Source organism: Danio rerio, chromosome 12 (assembly GCF_052040795.2).
Source record: "Danio rerio strain M-AB ecotype USA chromosome 12, GRCz13ab, whole genome shotgun sequence".
NCBI classification, from domain to species: domain Eukaryota; kingdom Metazoa; phylum Chordata; class Actinopteri; order Cypriniformes; family Danionidae; genus Danio; species Danio rerio.
This window is the reverse complement of record NC_141032.1, coordinates 14721279-14733535: the sequence shown is the minus strand read 5'-3', so window position 1 is coordinate 14733535 and position 12257 is coordinate 14721279. Positions and strand designations below refer to the sequence as shown.

Genomic DNA, 12257 nt, shown 5'->3' with positions numbered 1-12257 from the left:
TTAACCAGAAATCAATACGTGACTGTTTTGTCAGGTCATTATTAGTCCAAGTATACATTCTTTGATCTGGGTAAGTATATCTCCAGATATCTAACAAATCCATTCTCGCACATACACTTTTTAATACAGAGGTTTTTTTATTTTTTTGGGGGGGCCAACGATCAACTTCTTCATCCATAACAGTATTAAAATCCCCACCCCAAATAATTGTTGCATAAGGATATTTAGAACTTATTTGATTAATTTTACTCTCAATTGTTGTAAACAAGTGATTATTATTTTGCTTATTATTTGTGGCATAAACATTTACTATAATAAATTGGGAAAGATCTATACTAACATGTAAAATTAACCATCTTCCTTCCGTATCTATTTGCTTACCGAGAACTTGACCTTTAAATTGACCTTTTAATACGAGTACCCCAGCTGAATGGTTAGTACCAAATGAAAACCAAACATCATTCCCCCACTGACTCCTCCAAAAGTTTACATCTGCTTCACAAGCATGAGACTCCTGAATAAAATAAAAATCTGCACCTTTACTCTGACAAAACAAAAATAAAGATTTCCTCTTCAACAGGTTTCTTATACCTCTGGCATTAATCGAAAAAATTGAAATTGACATGAACAATAATCGATTGCAATTAACAAATTAACGTATGCTGAGTGCTCTTAACAAGAACATAAAGTGTCACCCACTGAAGCTACATGTTGCATTTATCATCAACAATAAGTGCATTAACCCATCTTCTCTTAATTTCAGTAGTAATTCAAGAAGTCATGTAAAGTAAATGAACAGCCAATATCTCAAGTCTCTGACTATACTTTTGATGACATTTGAAGTCACTAAATGATCAGCCTTTGATTTCTTTTCCATTCACAAATGCTTTGTTACCTACTAAATAAGCCTTCTCCCCATTTTTCCTTGCCTGTTCAACAAACGGCCACAGACGAGCACGCGTTGCCCTATCATCAGCTGTTAGGTCTTCTTTCACCTGAAGATTCGTGCTTTTGAGAAACTCGTTGTTCTTGGCGCCCTTCCAGAAAGTGTCTCTAGCTGATCTAGACATAAATCTGACGATCACAGGTCTTGGAAACTTGTTTTTTCCTCCGCTGTCTATTCTTCCAATACGATGAGCCACGTCTACTGCTACTCTGACTTCTTCTCCATCGCTGCCTGGAATTACTGCACGGCAAATTGTTTCCACTTTTGCTTTGACGTTTTCCTCCCGCTCTTCCTTCATTCCATAGATCCGAAGATTGTACCGGCGGCTATATCGATCCGTATCGTTTACTTTTTGCTCCATTTCACTGACTTTCTTTTGCATTTCTTCCACTCGTATCTTCATTGTAGCGTTTTCTTTTTTCAGATCGACTACTTCTTGATGACAGAATTCCAGCGATTTTTTAAGACCCTCGATTTGCATCGTATTGTGTTTCACAGCTTCATCAGTAATATCTGCTCTTTCGTTGATTTTGGCAGAAATAACACGGATTATATTGTCCTGTATTTCAGTCAGAGAAGGATCAGAATTTACTTGTATCTGTTCTTTGCGTGCTTTCTTTGAGAGTTTTTTGTCCGGTGTGTTGGGACTAGAATCACACACCCCATTACCATCCTTATACGCTTTACAGGAGTATGAGTGTGTGTCTTGGATAACTCTCTTATCTTTGACAGTATTTACCTCCATTTCTTCCGTGTTACACAGTTCACTCGTTGAGTTTGTCTCCATGTTAATATTGAGTTCCGAAATCTGCACTTAACAACAAAAACAGGTTCGTAAAATCCTATTTGTAAACTATATACATGCGGTAACCAAATATTATGGCAACTGTATTACATAATCTTTTCTAACTGTGTGTGACAAAACTTAGGACGTTCTTCAAAAGCACAACACATCCGCTCTCTCCGCCATCTTGGCTCGACCGGCCAGAGTGAGTTGCCTAATAATTATGCACACCTGATATAGGGTGTTGATGTCATTAGACCACACCCCTTCTCATAACAGAGATGCACATCACCTAATATTCTTAATTGGTAGTAGGCTTTCGAGCCTATACAGCTTGGAGTAAGACAACATGCATAAAGAGGATGATGTGGTCAAAATACTCATTTGCCTAATAATTCTGCACTCCCTGTATACATATTTATAATGATAAACATTATTTACAATTTAAACATCATTATTTACTAACCATTTGTATTTAAGAGTAGTTGGTGGTTTAAGATAATTCAGAATGAGTAAGTAAATGACTAACTATTCAAATCAACATTTATAAATGTTATTATTTAGGGCAGGCATATAGTAATGATTTCTATGTATGTTAGTAAATGCTTTATTAACTGCATGCAGTTTTGTGTTACCAAAAAGAAATCAACAAATAATCAATCTTGTTTAACTTTACATTATGAAATATTATGTACTTTATAGATTCATGTCAACTGTAAATACGTCACTGTAAAGTGTTTACCATTTTAAGTACAGTAAACATCAGTATGGCAGCTGTTTATGAATCAATTACTTGAGTTTAAGTAAGGTAAAATGTAAATCCAACTGGTTGCTTCGACAGACTAAATCCTCACAGGGTTTCATATAATTTCACTTGCCTTTATATGGTCCTTGACACATTGTTGAATATTTACTATTACTTTTATAATCACTGAAACAGTAAAATGAGTGTAATATCTGCATAGTATCTGCACTCTATTTATAATTAATGAATTTGTGAGGGTTTACTAACAATCAATCCTTTACTAAAAACACTCCTTTAAAGTATCATACCAAGAATGATTATTCCCCATGAATCCTATGTTTATTATCTTAAAATCCATTACTGTATACAAAACTTTTGTTCCTGCACCAAAATGAACACTTAAATACAAACACACACAATCACTACACTGAAGGCATTTGGTTTCATTTTAAAATAGTGGTGTAAGATGGTAGCTGTTAAGTTTGTATAAATGCACACTGCTCATTAGTGCTGGTTTAAAAACAATTAACAGCTTTTTTTAAGGCACTAAAACATTTACTTACTCCAACTTTAAAGGGTCACGAAACACCAAAACAAATTTTTTGAAATGTTGACTGTCATATATGTGCTCCACGCTGCTCTAAACCCTATTAGGACACGTTTCACAAAAAAATGAAAATTGTTTGTTTTTGCGTAATGTTGAGCAAATTCGTTCTTCTGGTTTGAAATGAATTTTTGAAGCTGCGTCACGGCTATTAGATCCTTGCGTGTAATCCAGCATGGAGACTGGATGTCTGTAGCGGCCTGTACATCGTGACGTCTCAGAGTGTGCAGCATTAATTCATGACAAAGACTTACAGGTAGCCCGCTCTATTGTGAATGTGCAACTTCATTAATATGCATGCTCGCCTCGAAGACTGTTTGTACCTGTTACAGTGTTTAGACGGCAGAGAGACTCCACGTTTTGTTGCCAAAACAAGTGCAGGAATAAGAATTTTTTGGAGACATGGTCATCAGTGTTTTGTTTATAAATGTGCTGCGAAAGTTTTGTTTTATTTCTCCTCTATGAAAGTGCAGCTGAACTTGCATGTGAATTTCAATGCATGCGACATGCGACAGAAATAAGTTCGTAAGGAAAATTTTTTACCAGAAAGCTTTTCGCATCTGTAAATGGTGAAACCCGGATTTGCCGCTTGTCTCCTTTTAAAAAAAGACACTGTTCCAGTTTGTGTTAATTGTCAAGTCTCTACTGATTTGGTATGTGTATGCGATCAGTGTTCTTTGTTTTTTTATTCAGATGGCAAAGTTAGTTAGTATCGTAAGCAGTACTCTTTCAGTTTTTAAAGACATACCTTAGTCAAAATTACGTTGTTACCAAGTTTACAGTGCGTTAATATCACTGCTGCTCTCCGAGTGTAAACATGGAATCACCTTAATCACACTGCCAAACTGCAGTTAAAGTCGACAAATTAAGAGTTTGGCAAATAATTTAATTACTGATTTCTATGTAAAGACAGTCACTGTGTTTCTACCCTGTGTCTGTGTTTGCTTTGCCTCTGTGGAAATCAGCGCGTGCCCAAACAGAAACTACCATTTTTATGCAAAACTTTCCTGACTTTTTTCAAACTAGAGATGTGAAAACACCCTGCCAAGACGGGGGTTTCCTGGCCCTTTAAGATTTATATTTATCTTTGTTTTTTCACTTTTTGTTCTATAACATTTTTTATTTTAATTTCACTTTAATTTTCTTTCTATTTATGCTATCATGTTTTCTTTCTCTGTTTATTATCTTAAGTAGTTTCCACTCATTGCCATTCATGGTCTGGTAAAGTCATGTTAAATGCAGCAGTAAAAGGTAAGAATTCAGGGTGATCAACATTTTGGTTCTTTGCACAGTGTCTTATGTTGGCATGGCAGTGATTTTTTGTGAACTATGCAATAGCTACTTCTGATCCTCTGATTTTATTCTTAAATATTGCTGAAATTCAGAATGAAAGAAGTGTGTAATGTTTAATGTGTGTTACTACTCTTGAATGTGCTTATATGGTTTAATTGCCAAATTGGATCTGGTACGTAAGTGAGACAGTGTTTTTTACACTAGGTAAATCTGTTGTAGCCCAAATCCATTTTCAGTTGTTGCTGGCTGCCACTGCAACATTGTGCCTGGATTTAAACTCACCTACACCTCTATATCCTGTTGTGTGTATTTTTGCATTCATCACAATAACAAAGAGTTTGATGTCACATGACTGTCATCCCTGCTTGTCTCTCATGAAACTAATATTCTGTTTAAAATAAATTGCCACAGTAAAGACCCTTTTAAAGATTATTCACACAGAATAAGTTTTTCTCTCACTGTACTTTTTTGTTGTTTAAATTTTTGTATTTATCTAAGCAAACACTCACTAGACAGACAAAATTGCAGTGCATTACTTTAAGAACAATAAGATACAGTTCAAAACTATTCTGCACTCCTCACAACTAATAAACGAATATTGTAATGGTGAAGAGGAATATTGTGTGAATCACTTTAACAACAAACAAACAACAAATCAGAATAAAAAGCTGTTAAAAAGGACATAATATTGAATGAATATGAATATGTCTGCCTATAGTACCTTCATCGTGTCATTGGAACTAGCAACTCTAAATTGGTCAAATTACAAAGTCTTTAACTTTCAAAGATCTTACTCATCAAAATGTTGTTCATTTAATTTTTTTAAGATTCTCATGAAATATATTACTTTTGTGTGCTCTAAGTGTATAAAGGTATGGTTACATTAGGGAAAAAATACAAAGTTCTGTTATGAAAGTCTAAATGCGCAGGCTCATAGGTCACAATTAGTTTGTACCTCATTAACTACATGTCACAGAAGATTATTTGCTGTCGGCTTGATGGAAAATTAGGTGAGATGCCACTCACTGCTGCCTGTAGCACAGTGACAAAAAGCATATCGACGTCATGTATGTGAAAGCACACATGCGTATAGCAACTGTCCTGTTGTGTTTTGGCTTCATGAATGAATTTGTCTAGAATGGTTACGTTACTTATGTCGACATGCATTTGTGAGCAGCTGTCTCTAGAAATTAGATTTATTTTATTAATAGATACCCCAACCCTAAACCTATCACAGTAAGCATGCGGGGTACAACTACTTCATTTTAACCAGATCTTCTAAGTATTAAGTATATATATATATATATATATATATATATATATATATATATATATATATATATATATATATATATATATATATATATATATATATATATATATATATAAAAACACTATAACAATAAGGCTCATTAGTTAATGCATTTACTAACATGAACTAATCATTAACAACATTTGTACAACATTTATTAATCATAATCGAACATTTACTAATGCATTATTAACATTTAAGTCCATGCTTGTTAACATTAGTTAATGCACCATGAGTTAACATGAACTAACAATGAACAATTGTATTTTAATTAACTAACGTTTATTAACATGAATATATACTGTAGTAAATGTATTGTTCAATGTTTGTTCATGTTAGTAAATGCATTACTTAACATTAACTAATGAACCTTATTGTAAAGTGTGGCCATACACACACACACACACACACACACACACACACACACACACACTTAAAATCCTCAAATTCCGCCATCTCTTGCATGTGTCCAACTCATCATTTGTTTTCTGCTCTCAAAGCAGACAGCTGAGAGTCAGCTTTTTTAGATTCAGCAGCTGTAGTGAAAAGTCACTCAAATTTGTTAAACAATATCTGTACTTAGATATTTTTTGATAATTGAATGAATTCTCCAAGGCATTAGTCTATCACGTATGTTCAGTAGTTTTATATTATTCTATTATTTTGTGTATAAGTATGTATGAGGGTAGTTTTAGCTTCTTTACTTATTTTCTGTCCTAGGCTAATTACATGCTTTCTACATGATTTGTAGTGAAGTTAACATGAAGTGTTATGTAACATATCTAAATACATTTTATGACATATAAATTACATAGGCCTAGATAGTCATATATTTTACTATACATTGACTGTGCATTTTGTTAATTAATATACACATAGACATTTTGTGAAACATCATCATGAATATTTACATTAAAAGCATAGATATTCAAGTACAAAAAATTTGTATGAACCCTGTACAAAGTTGGCAATGTTATTACCATATTTATTGTTGCTTTCTCAGGTGGTTTATTTATTTATTTATTTATTTTTTTTTTTTTGGCTGCTACCCAGTGGTGGAAAGAGTACTGAAAAATCATACTCAAGTAAAAGTACTATTACTTGCCTAAAAGTCTAGTGCAATAGAGTAAAAGTATCTGTTGTAAATATTACTCAACGGATGAGTAAAAAGAAGACCTTTCAAAAGTACTCAAGAGTAATGAGTATTACACTGTTAAAAGCTGATGCATTTACATGTAATTTGTGCATGTGTGTGTGTGTAAATGTAACATTCTGTAGTGCCTCTTGTTATTGCTCAGTAGGCACACAATATCATAAGATGTTAATATTAGGTTAGAATTAGGTTGTGTAAGTGAACAAAATTCAACGTCTTGCTATCTGTTAAGGACAATGTTATTTTGATCTCCAATAATGACGTCAAATGACGTTGATATTTGGTTGACTTTAGGTTATGTTGGAAAGTGACCAAAATCTTAAACCACCATCATATTGGCATCAAATACTGACATTTATTCATCTGGTATGGCTACCAAAATCCAGTGGTAACATTAATACAACACCAAGCTGTAACATTATGTTGGTTTTAGGTTGAACGTTGGACATTGACGTTGGCCCGACGTTGAGTTCTGACGTCAACACTATTTTCATTTCCAAAATGCAATGTCCCCATGAAATTACATTACGTCAGTCTGACGTGATGTTGTTGTCTTGTGCCTGCTGGGTATTTAAAGGGCAAATCATTTATTATAACTTTCAAAGGATTGTGATTTAAATTCTGAGCATCTTGTAGCCGTTTTTGTGAACTGTGCCTTTAAGGCTAGTCCTTCACGCCCACCGTTTCCACGTGCCTGTCAGTTTGTCTTAATCTCCTCCCTCGGCTGCTTCAGACCACAGACAGACATGAAGGAAGCAGATCTCACGTAAAAACTTTACCAAATCGCACATGTCTTGAGGTAGTTCATTATGATGCAATTTACCTTTTATGTGCGATTTGATTGGACAGGAATCACAAGACTTATTTTTCTAATCCCCATAGACAAGAAAAAAATAAAGCAGTGACTGCAGGTTGAAGGAAAGTAGTGGAGTGAAAGTACCAATACACCACTAAAAATGTACTCAAGGGATAGTAAAAGTACTCATTTATAAAACTACTTTACTGTACTAAAACTACAGTAAATTACAATTCCTGAGAAAAACTACTCAGTTACAGTAGTTTGAGTATTTGTTATCAGTTACTTTACACCACTGTTGCTACATGATATTTTGCAACAAGGACACATACTGTGCTGTTTAATGCTAAGCCAGTCGACAAGGCAGCCCAGGCTCACAATAGCCGCGTTGCCACTATCGCGCCTAAAGCGAGAGAGCCAGGCCGAGCCAAGGCCAGTCGCGTTTCTACTGTCACCTCCAGGGCCTGATTGGATCAAAGTGGGGCTTTCTCTGGGCCAACGGCCGGCTTTTTTTGACCCGCCAAATACCTTGGGCCAAAAAGGGCCAGCTGGGGCTTCGGGGCGGAGTAAAAGGAGAGGCGAACTTTGCCCGAGTCTGGTAAAGATGGCATGCGGTCATTACACTAGTTTTCTGATCACACACGAGTACATGCTGCAAAGAAATAAATAAATAAGGGAAAGAAAACATATAGCTGGTTAGATTAAGATAGGCTATTCCATAAAACACCTAACAGGCTAAGAATCTTTTTGCTAATAGCCCTTGTGTTTCCCTTTTAAATGTAAGGCTGTTGCATAAATAATAAAGTTTTAATTAATAAGTGACATTTCTCTGCACCGTCCTCTTTAATGTTTTGATAACGCATAATAATCTTTACACCATATTAAAGACACAGCAGCCAGTAAAGGTTGTTGAGAGTTTTTGTCAAGCTTAAAAGGTGTGTTTGTGCCATATGTGCACGTTAAAACTTAAAAGCTTGTAAGTGAGTGTGAGGCCGGGCATAAGAATGCTCGCTTGACAGCTCTGTTGATGCCGCGAGCGGCTTCTTTTTAATTTATCTTGGAGATAATACAAAATATGAATACAACAGAAAGACATAACACTTTACAAATTACTTGTCTACTTTCATAGGCTCAACACAACAATGCATATCTCGATAAAATGGCCTAAGCTATATTGAAATAATTTAAAGAATTACAAATATAGGATATAATAAAATCACATAAATTAAATAAATCTATATAAAAAACAAAACAAAAGCTATAGCAATGTAGGTATAAACAATACATAAATTAAACCTTTTTTATGCTATACTGTATGTAACTTTAATTTTTACAAAGGCCTATCTTTTCTGTCACCCAGTCCTGCACAGCGCCGCTTTACAAACAATTGGAGAAAACTGCAAATACAAAATGTGTTCTATGTCCTCAAACAATTGTTTATGTTTTTATATGACGTGGTAAATGGAAAAATTTAATTTTAAATACATGTTGAGCCTCATTATAGTATAGCCTAGCTGCTGAGCACAACATAAAATAGGCTATATTTTATTACTTCCTCTTATGTGCTGAAATACTTAAGACTTTACTTGACTTAAGATCACAGAAAAAGTTTGCAACATCCTTAAATAAAGAGGAATTACCTATTAAGTGTCATATATCATAGGGAAAAATGAATATGTTTTAGGGAGGAAGTTACAAAATACATTTCATACCGAGTTATTATCAGATAATTTCTGTGGTTTTATTTTATGGATGGCTTTGCTCACTGTGCTGGGTCCCTCCGCTAGTGGTGAAACCACTCAATGCACGATGCCAACAGTCGGTCTGCGAGTAAACAAATTTAATGAACGGAAACACATAGGCCTGTGCATGTAGACTGAACTGGGCGGGTTGTGTGACGTTTGATTCGGGGGACGTTCTGGGGGCAGGGTTTGCATGATGAGCTGCTAGCCCGACAGTGGAAACCCGACCTGATTTCGGCCTCACTACTCAACCTCCTGGGCGATTGGCCCGATAAAGGCCCTGGCTTGCACTGGCCCGACAGTGAAAATGCAGCTATTGTCTAGTCCACTCGTGTTATGTTGGTCAGCAAAGTAGCCAAGACTCATACATTATCTAGTTCACAATCTGCAAAGTAGCCAAGGGTCACACATAGTCAATTTCACTAGTTTTAAGCCAGTCAGCAAAGTAGCCAGGACTCACATATTGTCTTGTGTCTACTAGTGTAAGCCATTTGGGAAGGTAGGTCAGGCATACATAGGCAAGGTAGTCTAGGTGCACGTACTTTAGATAGAAAAACATGTGGTCCCATAGCCCATGGTGTGGAAAAAAAATGTCTGTTTATTTCATTGTCTATTTTAATTATCATTGTCTACAGAGTTGTCATGACAGAAATAATTATATTGTGAATAATTCTTCATTGTCAAAAGTGTGAAAAAAATCAAACAGAAGACACTTTTATACCTTGCAGCATCATGCTACAGTTACTATCCAATATATTTTAATTCAATTTAAGTTTATTTGTATAGCACTTTTTACTATAATTGTTGTTTCTTAAGCAGTTCTGATTGCTCTTTCTTAATGGCGTTCTTCCTCACCTGGATGACAATCTGTGTGGCAGTCTTGTGCTTCTTAAAAATGTTCTCAAGTCTCAGGTTTTTCATCAGAAACATGAGGGAAGCAGTATGCCATTGTAGCCCTGCTCCTAAAATTCCTGATTATTGAATCTCCAACAATCAGTGACATGTCCTTATCTCGGCTGCGATCGGTGCTGAGTTCCACTGTCCGTTCAGTCTTGATCTCCTGTTCCATGCAGAAATAGCTGCTGAGTCACGCGATCTCTGTCTGACTTCTTTTAGGGATTCTTCACCCATATTACTCAAAGCTTTATATCTGTTCTAAAGCTGTATTTGAGTCCAGGCTATAGTTGATGTAGAGGACACTAATGTAGCAGCATATGATTCGTGATCTGGCTAGTGGTGTAAAGTATCTAATTACAAATACTCAAATTACTTAATACTTAATTAATTAATTAATTGAGTATTTTTTTTCAGAAATTGTAATTTAGTAAGTAGTTTTAAAAATGTGTACTTTTACTTTCCTTTAAGTAAATTTTTAGTGCAGTAATCAGTTCTTTTACTCCACCACTTTTCTTCAACCTTCAGTCACTACTTTTTCTTGTGGGGATTAGAAAAATCTGTCCTGTGATTCCTGTCCAATTAAATCACACATAGAAATTATATCGCCTCATAATAAACTACCTCAAAATAGGGTTGATCAAAAGAAATATATTAGGCAATTCAAATATATAATATATATGAATTGATGTTTACTTTAAACTTGTTATTGTTCAATTATAATGATTAAAATATATATTTTTTGTCAAATAACTTTTGCACCGTTTTGGCACCGGTACCATTTTAAAAGTATTGAAATAACCCCAAATGATACCCAACCCTACCTCAAAACATGTGTGCTTTATAATTGCAGCAAACTGTTTGGAAGCATTAAAAGTGTACAAGGTGTCCTAAATTTTTATATGCGTTGACCCAAAGACTGTTAAGATGCATGCCACTAATGAGAAGATGACAGATGTTTACTGTATGATGATCAAAATTGCCTTAAACATCCAGCAAGCACAAGATGTCAACATGATGTCAGTATTAAGTTGTACCCCAGTGTCATGGGGATGTTGCATTTTGTTTTACCATGGAAATCATGGAAGTGTCAGCATGTGATGCCAAAATGACGTTGGATGTTGGCTTGACATTGGATTTTGGTCACTTTCCAACACAACCTAAAGTCAACCAAATATCAACATCATTTGATGTTGTTATTGAACAAAGAACATTGTCTTTAGATGCTGGCTAGACAATCTAACCTAATGTTAATGTCTTATGGTGTTGTATGCCTGCTGGGCAATAACTCGATGCACTACAGAATGTTGTTTACCCACACATGCACAAATTACATGTAAACGCATCAGCTTTTAAAAGTGTAATACTCACTACTCAGTACTCTTGAGTACTTTTGAAATGGCTACTTTTTACTCATACTTTGAGTAATATTTGCAACAGATACTTTTACTCTACTCACACTACATTTTTAGACAAGTAATGGTACTTTTACTTGAGTATGATTCTTTAGTCCTCTTTCCACCACTGGATCTGGCCCTGTGAGACTTTTGGTCTCCTGCTTTGTTTATACCATCATACTCATTTTCAACTGTCCATTTCATTTTTCTGTGTTCAAAACTGTAGCTGGAGTAGATTTACAGGACTCACCAGCTGTATGCTGTCGGGTCTATGGTGAAGCAGTCCTCTGTGATCTGGCAGTTCTAGTCAGATCGCGAGTAACTTTGTTTTAAGAACTGCATTTTTTGTAGAAGTTTGCGACAGTTTGTGCAGCAGTGAGATTCTGAATCAATACCAGCCACAGGGAATTTTACAGCCGTCTGTACTTCATGTCTCAGAAATGTAAGCTGGTGGTATCGAGAGGTTGTTTAGTCGATACTTGCACTTTTGTTGTTAAAGTTATATTCCAGAGAGTTTGTAGATTCAACATTGAAATGTTGAATCAAGCTATTTGAGGTAAAATTAGAGTTTGAAATATAAAAAGCAAGAGT

General features: G+C 35.2%; 1 protein-coding gene across 8 annotated transcripts in view; it reads left to right on the top strand.

The window, feature by feature from the left end:
- The window catches only part of aclyb (ATP citrate lyase b), a 111177-nt gene that overhangs the window by 44995 nt on the left and 53925 nt on the right, over positions 1–12257 (top strand). For 2 of the 8 annotated variants that reach the window (XM_087275974.1, XM_087275971.1), the window contains one exon: positions 4274–4330. The exons of 4 other annotated variants lie outside the window; for them this stretch is intronic. In XM_087275974.1, coding sequence (XP_087132100.1) covers positions 4274–4330 — 57 coding nt within the window. Of the gene's footprint in view, positions 1–4270; positions 4331–12257 lie in introns of all 8 variants that reach the window. 2 more of the 8 variants (XM_087275973.1, XM_087275970.1) reach the window with 1 other exon arrangement.